General features: G+C 38.4%; 1 protein-coding gene across 2 annotated transcripts in view; it reads left to right on the forward strand.

The window, feature by feature from the left end:
- The window catches only part of LOC133643139 (dual specificity tyrosine-phosphorylation-regulated kinase 4-like), a 76704-nt gene extending 54293 nt beyond the window's left edge, over positions 1-22411 (forward strand). For both annotated transcript variants that reach the window (XM_062037547.1, XM_062037548.1), the window contains one exon: positions 21688-22411. In XM_062037547.1, the coding sequence (XP_061893531.1) occupies positions 21688-21770 (83 nt within the window). In that variant the 3' untranslated portion in view covers positions 21771-22411. The remainder of the gene's footprint in view (positions 1-21687) is intronic.
- Positions 22412-23597: the final 1186 nt, after the last annotated feature.

Raw genomic sequence — 23597 nt, forward strand, 5'->3', positions numbered from 1 at the left:
ATACCAATATTTTAGTACCGGTACCAAAATGTATTTCGATACTTTTCGGTACTTTTTGAAATAAGGGGACCACAAAAAAATGGCTTTATTTTAACAAAAAATCTTAGGGTACATGAAACATATGTTTATTATTGCAATTTAGTCCTTAAATAAAATAGTGAACATACTAGACAACTTCTCTTTTATTAGTAAGTAAACAAAACGGAACTTTTTGTGCACCGACCGAATCATACCGATTAACGCAAAATCCAACGGCGCCATGTTACGCTACCTGGGTAGGGTTGTCCCGATACCAATAGTTTAGTACCGGTACAAAAATGTATTTTGATACTTTTCGGTACTTTTTGAAATAAGGGGACCACAAAAAAATTGGCATTATTGGCTTTATTTTAACAGAAAATCTTAGGGTACATGAAACATATGTTTATTATTGTAATTTAGTCCTTAAATAAAATAGTGAACATACTAGACAACTTATATTTTATTAGTAAGTAAACAAAACGGGACTTTTTTGGCACCGACCGAATCATACCGATTAACGCAAAATCCAACGGCGCCATGTTACGCTACCTGGGTAGGGTTGTCCCGATACCAAAATTTTAGTACCGGTACCAAAATGTATTTCGATACTTTTTGGTACTTTTTTAAATAAGGGGGACCACAAAAAATGGCATTATTGGCTTTATTTGAACAAAAAATCTTAGTGTACATGAAACATATATTTATTATTGTAATTTAGTCCTTAAATAAAATAGTGAACATACTAGACAACTTATCTTTTATTAGTAAGTAAACAAAACGGGACTTTTTTGGCACTGACCGAATCATACCGATTAACGCAAAATCCAACGGCGCCATGTTACGCTACATGGGTAGGGTTGTCCCGATACCAATATTTTAGTACCGATACCAAAATGTATTTTGATACTTTTCGGTACTTTTTCAAATAAGGGGGACCACAAAAAAATTGCTTTATTTTAACAAAAAATCTTAGTGTACATTAAACATATGTTTATTATTGCAATTTAGTCCTTAAATAAAATAGTGAACATACTAGACAACTTCTCTTTTATTATTAAGTAAATAAAACAGGACTTTTTTGGCACCAACCGAATCATACAGATTAACGCAAAATCCAACGGTGCCATGTTACGCTACCTGGGTAGGGTCGTCCCGATACCAATATTTTAGTACCGGTACCAAAATGTATTTTGATACTTTTCGGTACTTTTTCAAATAAGGGGTACCACAAAAAAAATGGCTTTATTTTAACAAAAAATCTTAGGGTACATGAAACATATGTGTATTATTGCAATTTAGTCCTTAAATAAAATAGTGAACATACTAGACAACTTATCTTTTATTAGTAAGTAAACAAAACGGGACTTTTTTGGCGGCGCCATGTTACGCTACCTGGGTAGGGTTGTCCCAATACCAATATTTTAGTACCGGTACCAAAATGTATTTCGATACTTTTCGGTACTTTTTAAAATAAGGGGGACCACAAAAAAATGGCATTATTGGCTTTATTTTAACAACAAATCTTAGTGTACATGAAACATATGTTTATTATTGTAATTTAGTCCTTAAATAAAATAGTGAACATACTAGACAACTTGTCTTTTAGTAGTAAGTAAACAAACAAAGACTCCTAATTAGTCTGCAGACGTATGCAGTAACATATTGTCATTTATACACCTATTATTTAGTGCACATTATGAGGGACAAACTGTAAAAATTGATTATTAATCTACTTGTTAATTTACTTTTACAATCAGTTATTTTCTATTGCAACATGTTCTATATACACTTCTGTTAAAATTTAATAATCACTTATTCTTCTCTTGTTTGATACTTTACATTAGTTTCGGGTGATACCACAAATGTATGTATCGATGCGATACCAAGTAGTTACAGGATCATACATTGGTCTTATTTAAAATCCTCATGTGTCCAGGGACATATTTACTGACTTTATAAACATAAAATGACTTTTCTTAAAAGGAAAAAAAGATTTTGTGATGCTAAAAGATATCGATGAAATCATAGTAGTATCGAAGAGATAGGCTCCTGTACTTGGTATCATTACAGTGGATGTTAGGTGTAGATCCACCCATGACGTTTGTTTACATTTTGATGCCGGTGAGCTACGGTGTGTAGTGAAGCATGTTTAGCTATTCCTCGTCCTCCAGTGATAATGCTACTTGTAAGAAACTTACTTTGTTGCCATGGAGACCAGGATTAGTGATTTAGAAGTAGCTAAAACACTGCAGACTGCAGATGGATGTTAGCTGGCATGTCTTAAAGCACCTCTTCCTGAGGGTGTTTCACCTTTATCTTTACTTTTTACACCAAAATGCGGCCGTTCTCCCTTTTCTGTCTACACACTGTGTCTGCTTGTAAGTACTCCGTGTGTGTGCGCTGCCGAACATGCTCCTCTGCTCGTAAAACCAGCAATGTCATGCCCGGGAACCGGTACTTTTCTAACAGTATGGTACCGTTTTTGATTCATTAGTACCGCGATACTATACCAGTACCGGTATACCGTACAACCCTAGCCTGACGTGGCGTCCCTGTTGCATCCCTGTTAACTCGGGATGTACCCATAAACTTATCAGTAGCTATGTGCACGTGGACACATTTAAAGGTGCCTTATGTAATAATGTGGCCATCACGGTCAAAATTCTGTAGTCCCACTCCCACTCTCCCTGACTGAGGTTGCCAGATACGCAGCTGGATGGACTGGGCTACTCCAAGGACCTTCAAACTTCCACTGCCTCTTACTAGGGGTTGAGGTGCTGGGACCATAATAGCTAAATAGACAAGCGTTTTGTCAATAACAAATCTCGAACCAACACATTTTATACAGAAATTAGGCTATTTTCAGGAAGAAGTACATCATGCCTGCGTACAATATCACAACACATGGCAATCATATGGTTATTGTCAGTACTATCAGAAAACCAAGACTAAAACCAACTACAACCAACGCTAGCAATGGTTATACTGGTGGAAAAAAGTAGAGCATGCTTAGCAGCCTAATGTACGCCCAAAACTAAAGAGGAGACATTTTACCGAGGTATGCCTATAGGCTACTGTTTCAAACCTTTCATATTGCCATATAACTTGGTACATGTAGTCCACGATATGCAAACACCAATGAGGAATTATTTTATGTGATTTGGCTGTCTCCATACGTTTCACATTGCCATGATGACAGCCGTGCTAATGTTGGAACCCATTTCCTCCATATCAGCATATTGAGAAGGAAATAGGTTTTATTGGTCGAAAATATATTTCCTATCAGTTGGATGACACATCGACATACAGGCTAACGGGCATATATTTCCCCCGTTAGCCTGTATGTCGATGTGTCATTGACCGGGCTAGCATGCTGTGCATTAGTTGCACGAACATACTAGCTTTGTTAGACAAGATCATAGACTGTAGACAAGCGTTTTGTCAATAACAAATCTCGAACCAACTCATTTTACACAGAAATGAGGCTATTTTCAGGAAGAAGTACATCATGCCTGCGTACAATATCACAACAAATGGCAATCAAATGGTTATTGTCAGTACTATCAGAAAAGAAAGACTAAAACCGACTAAAACCAACTACAACCAACGCTAGCAATGGTTATACTGGTGAAAATAAGTAGAGCATGCTTAGCAGCGGTAGACAAATGGTGGATGTTATTTCCTAGTGTAATATCTGACACACTTAACTGCAGAAAGCACTGTTGATTTAAAGAGGACATCTACTGTAAGGCAGGGCAATAGCTGAATAGACAAGCGCTTTGTCAATAACAACTCTCTAATCAACACATTTTACACAGAAATGAGGCTATTTTTAAGGAAGAAGTATGTCACAACAAATGGCAATCATATGGTTATTGTCAGTACTATCAGAAAACCAAGACTAAAACCAACTACAACCAATGCTAGCAATGGTTATACTGGTGAAAATAAGTAGAGCATGCTTAGCAGCCTAATGTACGCCCAAAACTGAAGAGGAGACATTTTAACGAGGTATGCCTATAGGCTACTGTTTCAAACCTTTCAAATTGCCATATAACTTGGTACATGTAGTCCACAATATGCAAACACCAATGAGGAATTATTTTATCATGTGATTTGGCTGTCTCCGTACGTTTCACATGACAGCCGTGCTAATGTTGGAACCCATTTCCTCAGCGTATCAGCATATTGAAAAGGAAATAGGCACTGACACTACCCATGTCCATATAGCTTTTATTGGTCGAAAATATATGTTGCCCTGTCAGTTGGATGACACATCGACATACAGGCTAACGGGCATATATTAACCCCCCCTGTTAGCCTGTATGTCGATGCTAAGCATTGGTTGCAGGAACATACCAGCTTTGTTAGACAAGACCATAGACCGTATTGGACAATATAGTTTACTTACCAAATGTCCAATTCCATTTACCGTATTTTTCGGTCTATATATATCGCAGTTTTTTTCATACTTTGGCCGGGGGTGCGACTTATACTCAGGAGCGACTTATGTGTGAAATTATTAACACATTACGTAAAATATCAAATAATATTTTTTAGCTCATTCACGTAAGAGACTAGACGTATAAGATTTCATGGGATTTAGCGATTAGGAGTGACAGATTGTTTGGTAAACGTATAGCATGTTCTATATGTTATAGTTATTTGAATGACTCTTACCTATAATATGTTACGTTAACATACCAGGCACGTTCTCAGTTGGTTATTTATGCCTCATATAACGTACACTTTTTCAGCCTGTTGTTCACTATTCTTTATTTATTTTAAATTGCCTTTCAAATGTCTATTCTTGGTGTTGGCTTTTATCAAATACATTTCCCCCAAAAATGCGACTTATACTCCAGTGCGACTTATATCTGTTTTTTCCTTCTTTATTATGCATTTTCGGCCAGTGCGACTTATACTCCGGAGCGACTTATACTCCGAAAAATACGGTATTACAAGTAATAAGAAAACGTAAATACCTGACTTACCTATCAAGGAGGAAATTAGCAAGTTTGGCATCAGATGAAAAAAAATCTTCTCCGCCTTCAATGGTCTTGTTAATTGTTAGTTAATTATATTTATATAGCGCTTTTTCTCTAGTGACTCAAAGCGCTTTACATAGTGAAAGCCAATATCTAAGTTACATTTTTAAACCAGTGTGGGTGGCACTGGGAGCAGGTGGGTAAAGTGTCTTGCCCAAGGACACAACGGCAGTGACTAGGATCAAACCTGGAACCCTCAAGTTGCTGGCACAGCCACTCTACCAACCGAGCTAAAGGCATCCCGATACAAATCCTGGTTTTGTTCCTGGCTATGTCATGAATAAGTTGCGAATGGTAACTTTTAGATTGACTAGGGTCTGACATGTTTAGTAACTTTACCGGTGGCAGTAACCAGAGCAAGATGGCAACTGGCAACCTGGATGTGACAATCCTAACGAAGGGTTAAAAAAGTTGCTGCAATCAACGTCTTTTTGGCCATCTCAGGGAATGTGAAAGAGGACCAGCCCGTTGGCCCATGGCCACATTTAAATGTATAAAATATTCCTCGAAAAAAAATAGATTTTTTTATTTTTTTAAATTAAAAACAATATTTTGTAATGCACACTAAAGTACAGAAAATTGGTGCTGTTTAGTACCAGCATCAAGTCAAGGGATTTGCATCATATCGGTTCAAATGTGAAAGGTACCCATCCGAAAGTGGCTAATATCAGCATTTGATACGCAGAAAAAGTGCAAATTGAGAGCATCACGTGAAGACGACAACAGATCAGTGGCCTAGTGGTTAGAGCAGGGCTGTCCAAACTTTTTCCATCATGGGCCGCACACTGAAAAATCAAAGCAAGCGGGGGCCATTTTGATATATATATATATATATATATATATATTTAAAACAATGCAATATATGTATAAAAAATATGCATTTAGGCCTCCACTCAGGCTTGATCCCGGGGACCCCATAAGGTTTAGGTTAAAAAAATATATTAAAAATGTATCATTATTTAGTATTACTATTATTATTATTCAAAGTTTAAATATCTAGATCAACATTAGGTATATATGTCAATATAATGTTGGTTTTATTTAAAGATTCAAGTTGTATGCCCTTTTTGTCAAAGAAAACCCAGTTTTTTATGAAAAAACACAAAATATGAAATATTTTCCCCCAATAAAATTTTAAAGTGGAACATTTCAGATTATAAAATAATTGGAGCTCATAACATAACTCATAACAACATTGATTTTAATTTATTATAATTTTTTGAGCAATGACACTTAAAAAAAAAAAAAAAAAGTCCCACTAAAATTATTGGGGATCCAAAAGGGTCCTGCTCAGTAAAGTGTTAAAAAATAAATCGTAATTCAAAAAAAAACTGTTAACACAATAGTCTCGAGATCAACTTCAGATCGATCCGTCAATTAAAACTTGTATTGTTGTTTATTATGTTCCTTGTTTGTTCATTTTAGGCCCTTCTTTAAAAAAAAACAAAAAAAAAAACAGTTTTTTATATGGCAAACACAAAATATATATAAACACAAAAGATATATATAAAATATATATATATAATATATATCTCAAAGTGGAATATTTAATGTGACCTAATTGGAGCCATGAATAGGTCAATAATTCATAATAACATTGTTTTTGATTCATTATTATGTTTTAAAGAAAGAAACAGCCTGCATGACAGCTCAATGTTTTTAGAGTCTACATAGCAACATTTTATTGTCACCTGTTTACTCTTTTTTACCACTTTTTATGTTTTTAATTTTTTTTTATCGTATTTTTAGAATGTGCCGTGGGGCCGTTAAAAAATTACCTGCGGGCCGCAAATGGCCCCCGGGCTGCACTTTGGACAACCCTGGGTTAGAGTGTCCGCCCTGAGATCAGTAGGTTGTGAGTTCAAACCCCGGCCGAGTCATACCAAAGACTATATAAAATGGGAGCCATTACCTCCCTCAGCATCAAGGGTTGGAATTGGGGGTTAAATCACCAAAAAAGATTCCCGGGCGCAGCCACTGCTGCTGCTCACTGCTCCCCTCACCTCCCAGGGGGTGATCAAGGGTGATGGGTCAAATGTTAGAGTGTCCGCCCTGAGATCAGTAGGTTGTGAGTTCAAACCCCGGCCGAGTCTTACCAAAGACTATAAAAAAATGGGAGCCATTACCTCCCTCAGCATCAAGGGCTGGAATTGGGGGTTAAATCATCAAAAATGATTCCCGGGCGCAGCCACCGCTGCTGCTCACTGCTCCCCTCACCTCCCAGGGGGTGATCAAGGGTGATGGGTCAAATGCAGAGAAAAATAATTTCGCCACACCTAGTGTGTGTGTGACAATCATTGCTACTTTAACTTGAACTTTAACTTAGATCAAACCTGTTTTTTTGCTGCATTTGAGATACCGCTGAAATAGGAACTTTCAAGGCCTGATTTCAAACTCAGAAAACGAACAACTCAACTTTGGCAGTAGAAGCTCAAACTTGAAGTGTCAGTCTGCTGTACATTTTCTGGATGAACTTCACTACTTATATGTAAAAAAAAAAAAAAAAATGTTTGTTACAAACCCCAAAAGCAGTGAAGTTGTCACGTTGTGTAAATCATAAATAAAAACAGAGTACATCCATCCATTTTCTAACACTTGTCCCTTTTGGGGTGGCGGGGGGTGCTGGAGCCTATCTCAGCTGCATTCGGGCGGAAGGCGGGGTACACCCTGGACAAGTCGCCACCTCATCACAAAGGCCAACACAGCAGAATACAATGATTTGCAAATCCTTTTCAAATTATATTCAATTAAATAGACTGCAAAGACAAGATACTTAACGTTCAAACTGGAAAACTTTGTTATTTTTTGGCTCATTTGGAATTTGATGCCTGCAACATGTTAAAAAAAAAGCTGGCACAAGTGGCAAAAAAGACTGAGAAAGTTGAGGAATGCTCATCAAAGACTTATTTGGAACATCCCACAGGTGAACAGGCTAATTGGGAACAGGTGGGTGCCATGATTGGGTATAAAAGCAGCTTCCATGAAATGCTCAGTCATTCACCATCAAGGACGGGGCGAGGGTCACTACTTTGTCAACAAATGCGTGAGCAAATTGTCCGACAGTTTAAGAACAACATTTCTCAACCAGCTATTGCAAGGATTTTTCGGGATGTCACCATCTACGGTCCTTAATATCATCGAAAGGTTCAGAGAATCTGGAAAATCACTGCACGTAACGTGCAATACGATCCCTCAGGCGGTACTGCATCAAAAAGCGACATCAGTGTGTAAAGGATATCACCACATCGGCTCAAGAACATTTCAGAAAACCACTGTAAGTAACTACAGTTTTTCGCTACATCTGTAAGTGCAAGTTAAAATTTTAATATGCAAAGCGAAAGCCATTTATCAACAACACCCAGAAACGCCGCCGGCTTCGCTGGGCCGAGCTCATCTAAGATGGACTGATGCAAAGTGGAAAAGTCTTCTGTGGTCTGACGTGTCCACAATTCAAATAGTTTATAGAAACTGTGGACGTTGTGTCCTCTGGAACAAAGAGGAAAAGAACCATCCGGACTGTTCTAGGTGCAAAGTTGAAAAGCCGGAATCTGTGATGGTATGGGGGTGTATTAGTGGCCAAGGCATGGGTAACTTACACATCTGTGAAGGCACCATTAATGCTGAAAGGTACATACAGGTTTTGGAGCAACATATGTTGCCATCCAAGCAACGTTACCATGGACGCCCCTGCTTATTTCAGCAAGACAATGCCAAGCCACGTGTTACATCAACGTGGCTTCATAGTAAAAGAGTGCGGGTACTAGACTGGCCTGCCTGTAGTCCAGACCTGTCTCCCATTGAAAATGTGTGGCGCATTATGAAGCCTAAAATAGCACAAGGGAGACCCCCGGACTGTTGAACAACTTAAGCTGTACATCAAGCAAGAATGGGAAAGAATTCCACCTGAGAAGCTTCAAAAATGTGTCTCCTCAGTTCCCAAAGGTTTACTGAGTGTTGTTAAAAGGAAAGGCCATGTAACACAGTGGTGAACATGCCCTTTCCCAACTACTTTGGCACGTGTTGCAGCCATGAAATTCTAAGTTAATTATTATTTGCCAAAAAAAAAATAAAGTTTATGAGTTTGAACATCAAATATCTTGTCTTTGTAGTGCATTCTGATGAATGCACTACATTGGTTGAAAATGATTTGCAAATCATTGTATTCCGTTTATATTTACATCTAACACAATTTCCCAACTCATATGGAAACGGGGTTTGTACGTTTTTTTTTTTATTAAGTCCGTAAAATGTCAGAAGATGCACTAAAAGTGTCCAGACTGGTCAGCTGTTCTGGTACTGTTGATAAAGCCATCAGTGGTATTGCGGTGATGCTGACTCAGCAGTCCTGAGTGCTGCTCCAGCTAATGTAACAGACAATTAGTTCTGCTGTTGTGCAGTATAATGATCAAAAAGAGCGATCCAATTTCTCATGCACTAGTGCCAAGTCATTAGTTAGTGATCAACTTTTTTAATTTAGGAAATAACAGCCTCTGCATAAAGCTGGCTTTAAATTAAAGGGACATTTTATTTCAATTAAAACGTTATTTTTATTTTTTTAATTATTATTATTTAATTTTTTTTAATTATCATTAATTAATTTTTTAAATTATTATTTTTAAACTATTTGCATTATGGCAGTCAGCGAAGAAAAAAATCAATTAAAACTTGTTCAAAGTTGTATTTTTGAAAGCAAAAAGTATAACAAGTAGAGATGTTCCCACCTTCTACCTTCCTAGTCACGTCCGTTGTGTCCTTGGGCAAGACACTTCACCCTTTGCCTCTGATGGCTGCTGGTTAGCGCCTTGCATGGCAGCTCCCGCCATCAGTGTGTGAATGTGTGTGTGAATGTGGAAATACTGTCAAAGCGCTTTGAGTACCTTGAAGGTAGAAAAGCGCTATACAAGTATAACCCATTTATCATTTATCATTATATGTCCGATAATGGCTTTTTTGCCGATATTCCGATATTGTCCAACTCTTAATTACCGATTCCGATATCAACCAATACCGATATATACAGTGGTGGAATTAACACATTATTATGCCTAATTTTGTTGTGATGCCCCGCTGAATGCATTAAACAATGTAACAAGGTTTTTCAAAATAAAGCTTGGAATTTGGGACATGCTGGAGGTTGAGGTGGGCGGGGTTGGGGGTGGGGGGGGGTGTATATTATAGCGTCCTGGAAGAGTTAGTGCTGCAAGGGGTTCTGGGTATTTGTTCTGTTGTGTTACGGTGCGGATGTTCTCCCGAAATGTGTTTGTCATTCTTGTTTGGTGTGGGTTCACAGTGTGGCGCATATTTGTAACAGTGTTAAAGTTGTGACCTGTATGGCTGTTGACCAAGTATGCCTTGCATTCACTTGTGTGTGTGAAAAGCCGTAGATATTATGTGACTGGGCCGGCACGCAAAGGCAGTGCCTTTATGGTTTATTGGCGCTCTGTACTTCTCCCTACGTCCGTGTACACAGCGGCGTTTTAAAAAAGTCATAAATTTTACTTTTTGAAACCGATACCGATAATTTCCTATATTACATTTTAAAGCATTTATCGGCCGATAATATCGGCAGTCCGATATTATCGGACATCTTTAATAACAAGAACAACACAGGCTAGCTTGTGTCACCATTAGTAGTTTAAAAAAAGCATTTTTGTTTATAAAGAATCTGTATTCTACAGTCTATATTTTACTTAATTACTAATTATATTGAATTACAAAAAAAATTCCACATGAGGAATTTAGTCTGGCATTCATTGGCTGATTACACTTACAAATGTGTTAGCGTATTAGCTATTGCTAACGACGAGGATCATTACATTAGCGCGTTCAAATATGCATGAAAAAACTCCTACAGACGTCACCCACGGGACGCTTTAGTAGGTAAGAATTGTTTTAGTTATATTGTAAATCCTACAAACGTTGCTTAGAGTGATGGATGAAGAATGCACACGAGTAGAAACGCTATGGACGGCTAGAAGACGGAATGGCGCTTCTGTTTCCGGTTGAACGCTTTACATGGTAGCAGTGTTTCCCATAAACTGCCAAGATACATGTGGGGGCGTGTCTATGGGCGTGGTCACCATGACATCATCGAGTAATTTGCATAATTTACTACAATGATGTGATTTTCTCTAAAAAGGCTAAAAAAATGTATACTTCCTAATTAATAATAACAGTCTTGTTTTAAACGTCCATCCATCCATCCATTTTACAATATAATTACAACACTTTATGTACATATTTATATACAGATTTGAACAATAAGTTATTCACTGGAATATATTTATTAATTGTGGTTCTTACAAAAAATATATCTTATAAAATATAAAAGCTAAAATGTCTCTTAAAGGCCTACTGAAATGAATTTTTTTTATTTAAACGGGGATAGCAGATCTATTCTATGTGTCATACTTGATCATTTCGCGATATTGCCATATTTTTGCTGAAAGGATTTAGTATAGAACAACGACGATAAAGATTGCAACTTTTGGTATCTGATAAAAAAAAGGCTTGCCCCTACCGGAAGTAGCGTGACGTAGTCAGTTGAACATATACGCAAAGTTCCCTATTGTTTACAATGATGGCCGCATGAAGTGAGAGAGATTCGGACCGAGAAAGCGACAATTTCCCCATTAATTTGAGCGAGGATGAAAGATTTGTGGATGAGTAAAGTGCAAGTGAAGGACTAGTGGGGAGTTGAAGCTATTCAGATAGGGAAGATGCTGTGAGAGCCGGGGGTGACCTGATATTCAGCTGGGAATGACTACAACAGTAAATAAACACAAGACATATATATACTCTATTAGCCACAACACAACCAGGCTTATATTTAATATGCCACAAATTAATCCTGCATAAAAACACCTGCGTGTTTGTTATGCTAGCTCCTAGCTCCTCTGCTAGCTCCTAGCTCCATAGAACACGCCAATACAATTCAAACACCTGATCAACACACACAATCACTCAGCCCAAAAGACCGTTTACCTAACCCAAGGTTCATAAAGCTTATATATTTTTAAAAAGTTACGTACGTGACGCGCACATACGGTCAAGTTATCGAATGTTTAGCAGCCAAGGCTGCATACTCACGGTACCTGATATTCAGCTGGGAATGACTACAACAGTAAATAAACACAAGACATATATATACTCTATTAGCCACAACACAACCAGGCTTATATTTAATATGCCACAAATTAATCCTGCATAATAACACCTGCGTGTTTGTTATGCTAGCTCCTAGCTCCTCTGCTAGCTCCTAGCTCCATAGAACACGCCAATACAATTCAAACACCTGATCAACACACACAATCACTCAGCCCAAAAGACCGTTCACCTAACCCAAGGTTCATAAAGCTTATATATTTTTAAAAAGTTACGTACGTGACGCGCACGTACGGTACGGTACGTGTTATGCTAGCTCCTAGCTCCTCTGCTAGCTCCTAGCTCCATAGAACACGCCAATACAATTCAAACACATGATCAACACACACAATCACTCAGCCCAAAAGACCGTTCACCTAACCCAAGGTTCATAAAGCTTATATATTTTAAAAAAGTTACGTACATACGCAAAAAAAAGCCAAAGCTGCATACTCACAGTAGCACGTCTGCGTCTTTGTCATCCAAATCAAAGTAATCCTGATAAGAGTCTGTGTTGTCCCAGTTCTCTACAGGCGTCTGTGTATCCAAATCAAAAGTCCTCCTGGTTAGAGTCTCTGTTATCCGAGTTCTTCCATCTTGACTGCATCTTTCGGGAATGTAAACAGAGAAGCGCCGGCTGTGTACTGTTGTGGCTGACTACGTTCGAAAAATACGTCCATTTCGCACCGACAACTTTCTTCTTTGCTTGCTCGGCTTCCTTCTCCATAATGCAATGAACATGATTGAAACAGATTCACGAACACAGATGTCCAGAATACTGTGGAATTATGAAATGAAAACAGAGCTTTTTCGTATCGGCTTCAATGTGGAAGGCATACCCGTGTTCGCCGGGCTACGTCACACGCATACGTCATCCTCAGAGGCGTTTCGAACCGGAAGTTTAGCGGCAAATTTAAAATGTCACTTTATAAGTTAACCCGGCCGTATTGGCATGTGTTATAATGTTAAGATTTCATCATTGATATATAAACTATCAGACTGCGTGGTCGGTAGTAGTGGGTTTCAGTAGGCCTTTAAAGCTATGCCCCTTTAATTAGTGCATACTAAATAATTTAACTTTAGCCTAATACTGCAACCATATTATTTACCAGCAACATAAAGTGAAACAGAGGCAGAGGTGTCCTGCCATAGTCGGTAACAAATAAACAGAAAACCGTAGTGGTCAAATACAAATAAGGCAACAAGAGAAGTATCCTACACTTCTCTTTTGTAAAGTAAATCTGAACAGCCGATATGGGCATCTACATCAACTATATGATTTGCCTGAGAAGCTGGACGGACAAAAAAAAAAAAAAAAGGAATTTTTATTTTATTTTTATTTTATATTTTATTTGTGGTGGACGTAATTCTTTCGTGGCGGGCCGCCACAAATAAATTAATGTGTGGGAAACACTGTGGTAGGAAACGGCAGCAACTGCAGTGAGCGAATTAGTCCAAAAGGTAGCGCCATAGCACAAACAACACCTTTTCTGTGAATATGCTTAGTTTTTGTTTTTTAAACAATTTGCATTATGGAGCGGTATAGCTCGGTTGGTAGAGTGGCCATGCCAGCAACTTGAGGGTTCCAGGTTCGATCCCCGCTTCCGCCGTCCTAGTCACTGCCGTTGTGTCCTTGGGCAAGACACTTTACCCAACTGCTCCCAGTGCCACCCACACTGCTTTAAATGTAACTTAGATATTGGGTTTCACTATGTAAAAGCGCTTTATAAATATAATTAAATTCACTAATTCACATTATGGCCGTCAGTGAAGAAGAATCCACGAATTAGCCGCACCGTTTTATAAGTCTCAGGGTTTAAAGTGTAGGAAAAAGGCAACGTCTTATAATCGGGGATTTAAGGTAGTTATAGTAACATTTTGTAATTAAGATTACAGGTTTGCGTGTACTAAAACATGTGCAAACCTGAAAGCAAACGCACGATTTGCATCTCTGTCTTCATCAATATGCAAAATATAAGCTGAGCAGCAAAACGGCAACAAAACTGGGAGGAAAAAAATGCAAATAAATGTATTTAGCACACGCAATGTGATTTATCAACACTCATCACCCATGAATTGACTAATGTGGACCCCAACTTAAACACGTCGTAAAACTTATTGGGGTGTTACCATTTAGTGGTCAATTGTACGGAATATGTACTGTACTGTGCAATCTACTAATAAAAGTTTCAATCAATTAATTAAAAAAAAAAACAACCTTTTATCGCACTATTTAGCGTTTTATTTAGCACGTGCAAAGTGACAGTTCTACACACACCGAGGACAGACGACAATCCTCCTCGTGTGCGTGTCAATATTTTGGATGGTCAGAAATTTCAAAAATATCAGACATGATTCAGCAATTTCCTTTTATAATTTCAAAGTAGCTGTCGAGTGGAAAAACCTGATTCACAGGATTCACAGCCTCTATATTGAAGCCATTATCATATACACTATATTGCCAAAAGTATTTGGCCACCTGCCTTGACTCACATATGAACTTGAAGTGCCATCCCATTCCTAACCCATAGGGTTCAATATGATGTGGCTCCACCTTTTGCAGCTATTACAGCTTCAACTCTTCTGGGAAGGCTGTCCACAAGGTTGCCGAGTGTCTTTATAGGAATTTTCCACCATTCTTCCAAAAGCGCATTGGTGAGGTCACACACTGATGTTGGTGGAGAAGTCCTGGCTCTCAGTCTCCGTTCTAATTAATCCCAAATCGGGTTCAGGTCAGGACTCTGTGCAGGCCAGTCAAGTTCATCCACACCAGATTCTGTCATCCATGTCTTAATGGACCTTGCTTTGTGCACTGGTGCACAGTCATGTTGGAAGAGGAAGTTGGCCCGCTCCAAACTGTTTCCACGAGGTTGGGAGCATGGAATTGTCCAAAATGTTTTGGTATACTGAAGCATTCAAAGTTCCTTTCACTGGAACTAAGCCCAACTCCTGAAAAAACAACCCCACACCATAATTCCTCCTCCACCAAATTTCACACTCTGCACAATGCAGCCCGAAATGTACAGTTCTCCCTGGTGACCTCCAAACCCAGACTGGTCCATCAGATTGCCAGATGGAAAAGTGTGATTCATCAGTCCAGAGAAGGCGTCTCCACTGCTCTAGAGTCCAGTGGTGACGTGCTTCACACCACTGCATCCCACGCTTTGCATTGGACTTGGTGATGTATGGCTTAGATGCAGCTGCCTGGCCATGGAAACCCATTCCATGAAGCTCTCTGCGTACTGTACGTGGGCTAATTGGAAGGTCACATGAAGTTTGGAGCTCTGTAGCAACTGACTGTGCAGAAAGTCTTTGCACTATGCTGACCTCTCTGTCAGTTTACCTGGCCTACCACTTCCTGGCTGAGTTGCTGTTGTTCCCAAACTCTTCACTTTTCTTATAATAAAGTTGACTTTGGAATATTTAGGAGCGAGGGAATTTCCCGACTGGATTTGTTGCACAGGTGGCATCCTATGACAGTTCCATGCTGGAAATCACTGAAAGCGGCCCATTCTTTCACAAATGTTTGTAGAAACAGTCTCCATGCCTAAGTGCTTGATTTTATACACATTTGGATGGGTGGCCAAATACTTTTGGCAATATAGTGTATATCTGATTTATGACACCTACAGACTTCCAAAGTTTGCAGATAAATAGATATGATCAAAATAGTATCAATCTCATGGATATTCCTGAGCCATTTTGAGAGATAAAGAGGAGGAACCACAGATCCCTTCCCCATCAACAACAATGTTAATCAAGCAGACTTTGAGAGCCAACAAAGAATAATTTGGGGAAATTATGATTAGCTTCCGCCCGATTGTAGCTGAGATAGGCTCCAGCACCCCTGCGACCACGAAGGGAATAAGCGGTAGAAAATGGATGGATGGATGATCCAGAACCTTATGTTTTTGAGCCTGAGCACAAAGAGGATGAGCAATAAGTTATAGAAGTCAAGTGTTGGATGTAGTTGTATTGTGACACTATAGCATTAGCATCATTGTTAGGTGCTAAACATACAAACTAACCATATTAAACCATAATAAAACAAACACTTACTGTAATGTTTCCACCCTTGCTAGCAATGTGACGCTCACATAATTCCGTTTAGATGAAGAATCAATCACAATCCTCACAAAGGGTTAAAAAAAATAGTATATTTGTGTCTTTTTCGCCATCTCTGGGGATGTGAAAGTGGACCAGCCTGTTGGTCCATGGCCACATGTGTCTACTAGCAGGTGAGAGATGCATGAATTATAATCTAGAATGTACTTTTAGCAAATCTGAGACCAAGCAGAAGTGTGTCAACAATAGCAGCCTAAGCTAGCATTAGCTCACTGCTAGCAATGTGCTGCTAAACTAACTAAACTGACAAACCAAGAGCAACGACTACAATCCTGGCAGAGGTAATGATTAGTAACACGTTCACCAAGCAAACTCCACAACATTGTGATGGTCACAGCCAAAGCAGCACAAATACAGAATATAAACAGTAATATTAACAGTGAAATTATTAGTAATATTAACAATAATATTAACAGTAATAAAGCAATCTAAGCTGTGATTCCCAGGATGGGCTGTAGAGGGCAGTAATGTTTGCATGCTGGGTTGGAGCCTGGGAGTGAAGAAGAGTTTAGGGAAGTGTGTTCATCACGTCTAACTGTAAGTTCTATCCCCCTACATCAGGGGTCTGCAACCCAAAACGTTCAAAGAGCCATATTGGACCAAAAATACAAAAAACAAATCTGTCCGGAGCCGCAAAAATTAAAAGTCTTATATAAGTGTTATAATGAGGACAGCACATGATGTAAGTGTCTATATTAGCTATATTAGCCTACTATCAAAATGACTTTAAAAGTCTTATATAAGTGTTATAATGAAGGCAACACATGATGTAAGTGTATATATTAGCCATGTTAGCCTACTATCAAAATGACTTTAAAAGTCTTATATAAGTGTTATAATGAAGACAACACATGATGTAAGTGTCTATATTAGCCTACTATCAAATGACTAAAAGTCTTGTATAAGTGTTATAATGAAGGCAACACATGATGTAAGTGTCTATATTAGCTATATCAGCCTACTATCAAAATGACTTTAAAAGTTATAATAAGACAACACATGATGTGTCTATATGATCTATATAGCCTACTATCAAAATGACTATGTGTCGCATGCTGACGCAAATCTTTGTTGACAGAAATGTTGAAATGTAATATTTATTCTACACATTTTTACAACATCAGTACAACTTCTCAGAGGGTGAGATAACTCCTGGAAATGACTGTCTTAGAATAACCAAAGGTTTAGATGTGTGTGTCCAAGTTAAAGGAAAAGATGGACTGTCTTCTTCTAATGGATTCATTACAATCTTTGCAAGCTGGGTAACGTTTGCTGTGGTCTGGAACAACATGGCGCACTAACAACTATCAGCAATGCAGCCAATATTACATACAGATAATGTGTCATGAGACATGCAAATATAAATTAAATACACAGAGGACATAGGTCAAGGAAATTAAATGATCTCAAAAATAGCTACAAACGAGGCATAATGATGCAATAGCATATTAGCATGGATTAGCTTGCAGTCATGCACTGACCAAATATGTCTGATCAGCACTCCACACAAGTCAATAACATCCACAACGCTCACCTTTGTGCATTCACGCACAGCATAAAAGGTTTGGTGGACAAAATGAGACAAAGAAGGAGTGGCATAAAACACGTCTTTCTGTGGCAGCGTCGGAGAAAGTTGTACATGTAAACGAACTACGGTGAGTTCAAGGACTGCCGAAATTAGTAGGACAAAACGGCGCTCGCCAAATACTCTCATCAGTGAAGCATGTTTAATATAAACAGTGGGATTGCCAACAATTAGGAAGGTTTGTGTCGTGTTTCTCCTCTTACGGAAACCTTATTAAAACTAAACAATATATTTTCCCCTCATCTTTTTCCATTTGAATACATTTTGAAAAAGCTCCAGGGAGCCACTAGGGCGGCGCTAAAGAGCTGTATGCAGCTCTAGAGCCGCGGGTTGCTGACCCCCGCACTACATCGTCGTTTTTCAGCCGACTTTACTCTGAGTGCAGAACTCACTGTAGCTAATTTATTTGTTACAATGAGTCACATTTAGTTTTTAAGTCTGGTTATTGTTATCTCTAATCCTTCATCTTTATATGCACATTGTGTCCGCAAAGTCTTTTACAGCACTTGACTTTTTCCCACATTATCTTATGTACAGCCTTATTCCAAAATGGAATTAATTCACTTTTGTCCTCAAAATGCTACACACAATACCCCATAACGACAATGTGAACACGTTTTTTTTTGCAAATTTATCAAGAATAAAAAAGGAATACATGACATGTACATACAGTGGTGGTCAAAAGTTTACATACACTTGTAAAGAACATCATGTCATGGCTGTCTTGAGTTTCCAGTCATTTCTACAACTCTTATTTTTTTTGTGATAGAGTGATTGGAGCACATACTTGTTGGTCACAAAAAACATTCATGAAGTTTGCTTCTTTTATGAATTTATTATGGGTCTACTGAAAATGTCAGCTTGGTCAAAAGTATACATACAGCAACATACATTATCAATGTTGGTGATGTAGAAAAGTTACAATCAAATCAAATTAGCTTAATGGCCTCTTAACTTCATGTGAGTGATTATGATTGACGACACCTGTTGACTTCTTTAAATAGGGCTCATGTGATGCGGTCATTGGACTCGGTTACAAACGCCACAATGGGAAAGTCAAAGGAACTCAGCACAGATCTGAAAAAACGAATCATAGACTTGAACAAGTCAGGAAAGTCCCTTGGAACCATTTCAAAGCAGCTTGAGGTCCCAATAGCAATTGTGCAGACAATTGTTCGGAAGTATAAAGTGCTTGGCACAGTTTTGTCACTGCCACGATCAGGAAGAAAACGCAAGCTTATCACCTGCTGCTGAGAGAACATTGGTCAGGATGATCAAGAGTCAACCAAGCTACAAAAAAGCAGGTCTGCAATGAATTGGAAGCTGCTGGAACACAGGTGTCAGTGTCCACAGTCAAGCGTGTTTTGCATCGCCATGGACTGAGAGGCTACCATGCAAGAAGGAAGCCCTTGCTCCAGAAGCCACACCTTAAGGCTCGTCTAAAGTTTGCTGCTGATCACATGGACAAAGATAAGACCTTCTGGAGGAAATTTCTGTGGTCAGATGATACAAAAATGGAGCTGTTTGGCCACAATACCCCGCAATATGTTTGGAGGAGAAAATCCCAGGAACACCAGGCCTACCGTCAAGCATGGAGGTGGTAGTATTATGCTCTGGGCCTGTTTTGCTGCCAATGGAACTGGTGCTTTACAGAGAGTAAATGGGACAATGAAAAAGGAGGATTACCTCCAAATTCTTCAGGACAAGCTAAAATCATCAGCCCGGAGGTTGGGTCTTGGGCGCAGTTGGGTGTTCCAACAGGACAATGACCCCAAACACACGTCAAAAGTGGTAAAGGAATGGCTAAATCAGGCTAGAATGAAGGTTTTAGAATGGCCTTCCCAAAGTCCTGACTTAAAGGTGTGGACAATGCTGAAGAAACAAGTCCTTCTCAGAAAAGCAACACATTTAGCTGAACTGCACCAATTTTGTGGTCAAAAATTCCAGCAGAAGCTTGTGGATGGCTACCAAAAGCGCCTTATTGCAGTGAAACTTGCCAAGGAACATGTAAGCAAATATTAACATTGCTGTATGTATACTTTTGACCCAGCACATTTGCTCACATTTTCAGTAGACCCATAATAAATTCATAAAAGAAGCAAACTTCATGAATGTTTTTTGTGAGCAACAAGTATGTGCTCCAATCACTCTATCACAAAAAAATAAGAGTTGTAGAAATGATTGTAAACTCAAGACAGCCATGACATGATGTTCTTTACAAGTGTATGTAAACTTTTGACCACGACTGTAAGTAGTCAGTCTTTGCCATGAAGCTGAAAAGTGATCTCAGGTGAATCCTGTCTCAACTGATCCTCCTTGAGGTGTTTCTACAGCTTCATTGGAGTCCACCTGTGGTCATTTCAGTTGGTTGGACATGATTTGGAAAGGCACACACCTGTCTATGTACTGTATAAGGTCCACACTTGACAGTGCATGGCAGAGAATGAAGTCAAAGGAATGGTCTGTAGACTTCCCAGACAGGATTGTCTCCAGAGGAGATCCTGCAAGAGAGAAAGTGCCCAAAGATAGGTGTGCCAAGCTTGTGGCATCGTATTCAAAAAGACTTGAGATGTAGTTGCTGCCATAGGTGCATCAACTAAGTATTGAGCAAAGGCTTTCGATACTTGTGTACATGTCATTTCTTAGTTACATTGTAAAAAGCAATAAAAGATCATTTCACATTGTCATCATGGGGTATTGTGTGTAGAATTTTAAGGACCAAAATTAATTTATTCCGTTTTGGAGGCTGGAACATAAGAAAATGTGGAAAAAGTGATTTTGCATTGTCATCATGGGGTATTGTGTGTAGAATTTTGAGGACAAAAAATAATGTACTCCATTTTGGAGGCTGTAACATAAGAAAATGTGGAACAAGTGATTTCACATAGTCATCATGGGGTATTGTGTGTAGAATTTTGAGGACAGAAATGAATGTATTCCTTTTTGTAGGCTGTAACATAAGAAAAAGTGATTTCACATTGTCTTTATAGGGTTTTGTGAGTAGAATTTTGAGTACAAAAATGAATGTATTCTTTTTTGGAGGCTGTAACATAAGAAAATGTGGAAAAAGTGATTTCACATTGTCATTATGGGGTGTTGTGTGTAGAATTTTGAGGACAGGAATGAATGTATTCCATTTTGGAGGCTTTAACATAAGAAAATGTGGATAAAGTGAGTTCACATTGTCATTATGGGGTATTGTGTGTAGAAATGTGAGGACAAAAATTAATTCATTCCTTTTTGGAGGCAGCAACATAAGATAATGTGGAAAAGGTGATTTCACATTGTAATGGGGTATTGTTTGTAAAATTTTGAGGACAAAAACAAATGTATTTCATTTTGTAGGCTGGAACATAAGAAAAAATGGTTTTGTGTGTATAATTTTGCGGACAAAAATGAATGTTTTCCATTTTGGAGCCTGTAACATAAGAATATGTTTAAAAATTGATTTCACATTGTCATTATGGGGTGTTGTGTGTAGAATTTTGAGGACACCAATGAATGTATTCCTTTTTGGAGGCTGTAACATAAGAAAATGTCAAAAGTGAACACTGTAAGTAATGGCCTGGCTCTGATAATGAGTTGTTGTGGTGGTTAGGCACCAAGGAATGGCAGCGCTGCTATCTGCATAAAACTACAGAAACATCGTCTTGCAGAAATGAAACTGAAATGCTGATATTTAACCTTCTGCCATTGAACATGTCTCTTTTGTGTGCTCAGACAACTTCTGCCATTGAACATGTGTGTCTCTATTTGTGTGCTCAGACAACAAACCCACCATCAGCAGCTTACTGAAGAGAGAGAAGATTCCACCACCCATGTTGCAGCCCACCACTCTTCACAAATAACAGCAGGATATCGCATTGGACGCCTTCTTGACGACCACTTTTTTTCCTTTTTTTTAACCTACAGGCCAGATTGACAGATGCAGAATGCAAAATATTGCAGAAAACAACAACAACATCTTGTCCAGTGACTAATTTTCAGCATGTTGCTTTTCCTCACCCATTGGCAAGGAAAGTAACAAGCTTTTGTTTTTCAAAGTAAATGTCATTGTGCATAGGTCCATACTGTAAGGATCCCGCCTTTCCTGTCGTGCAGCCGCGGGTGTGAGAGTGCTGAGCCTGCAAAGGAGCTCAGGGAAACGCCGCAGAGTGAGTTTAAAAGCAATATAATTAAAGCGAGGAAGGACTCTGGGTTCACGCGTGACGCAGTGCGATCACGTCCTTCCCCATGCCCAACACCTGACTTACTGACTGACTGGTAAGTCTCAGGGTTGTTCAGCCCGACACAAATGCTAACCTTAGCATGCTAGCAGTTAGAATAACCAAGTAATATGGCTCTGAGGCATACGGCTCAAATGTTAATAGTTAGCATGTGTCAAGTACCATGTTTTATGAATTTGAGGTATTTCGCTGCAAAAAATGTTAAAAAAAAATTGAACAACCAGATAAAAATTCAGAAGCAGCACTTTTCTGCCTCATGTTATTAAACTGACATTTTTCAACTTTTTTGTCTCGAAAATTTGACTTTTTTGTCTCGTAATTTCATTTGTTTTGTCCCATAATTTCAACTTTCTTGTCTCGTAATTACGACTTTCTTGTCTCGTTATTTCGACTTTTTTTGTGTCATAATTCCGACTTCCTTGTCGTAATTTTGACTGTCTTCTCGTAATTTTTACTTTCTTGTCTCGTAATTGTAACTTTTTATCGTAATGTCGACTTTTTGTCTCGTAATTTTGCCTTTTTTGTCTCGTAATTTCGACTTCATCTCATAATTATGACTTGGAAATTATTCATCTCTTATTTACATACTTGCCAACCCTCCCGTTTTTAGCGGGAGAATCCCGTTATTCAGCGCCTCTCCCGACAACCTCCCGGCAGAGATTTTCTCCCGACAAACTCCCGGTATTCAGCCGGAGCTGGAGGCCACGCCCCCTCCATATATATATATATATATTATATATATATATATAATGTATATATGAAATATATATGGAATACTCGAGTTGGTGAATTCTAGCGGTAAATAACCCCGCCCCCTAATTTTTAACTTTCTATCGTAATGTCGACTTTTTAGTCTCGTAATTTCGACTTCATCTCATAATTATGACTTGGAAATTATTAATCTCTTAATTATGATATTTTATACCATAATTTTGACTTTTTTGTCTCGTAATTACGACTTTCTTGTGTCGGTATTTAGACTTTTTTTGTCTCGTAATTTCGACTTTCTTGTCTCGTAATTTTGACTTTTTTGTCTCGTAATTTCGACTTTTGTTTCGAAAATGTGACTTTTTTTGTCTTGTAATTTCGACTTTCTTGTGTCGTAATTTTTACTTTCTTGTCTCGTAATTTTAAATTTTTATCGTAATGTCGACTTTTTGTCTCATAATTTTGCCTTTTTTGTCTCGTAATTTCAACTTCATCTCATAATTATGACTTGGAAATTATTCATCTCTTATTTATGACATTTTATACCATAATTTTGACTTTTTTGTCGTAATTTTGACTTGTCTCGTAATTACGACTTTCTTGTGTCGTAATTTTGACTTTTTTTATCTCGAAAATGTAACTTGTCTCGTCATTTCAACTTTTTTGTCAGAATTTTGACTTTCTTGTCTCGTAATTTTAAATTTTTATCGTAATGTCGACTTTTTGTTTCGTAATTTTGCC

This window comes from Entelurus aequoreus, linkage group LG26 (assembly GCF_033978785.1).
Source record: "Entelurus aequoreus isolate RoL-2023_Sb linkage group LG26, RoL_Eaeq_v1.1, whole genome shotgun sequence".
In the NCBI taxonomy this organism is placed as follows: domain Eukaryota; kingdom Metazoa; phylum Chordata; class Actinopteri; order Syngnathiformes; family Syngnathidae; genus Entelurus; species Entelurus aequoreus.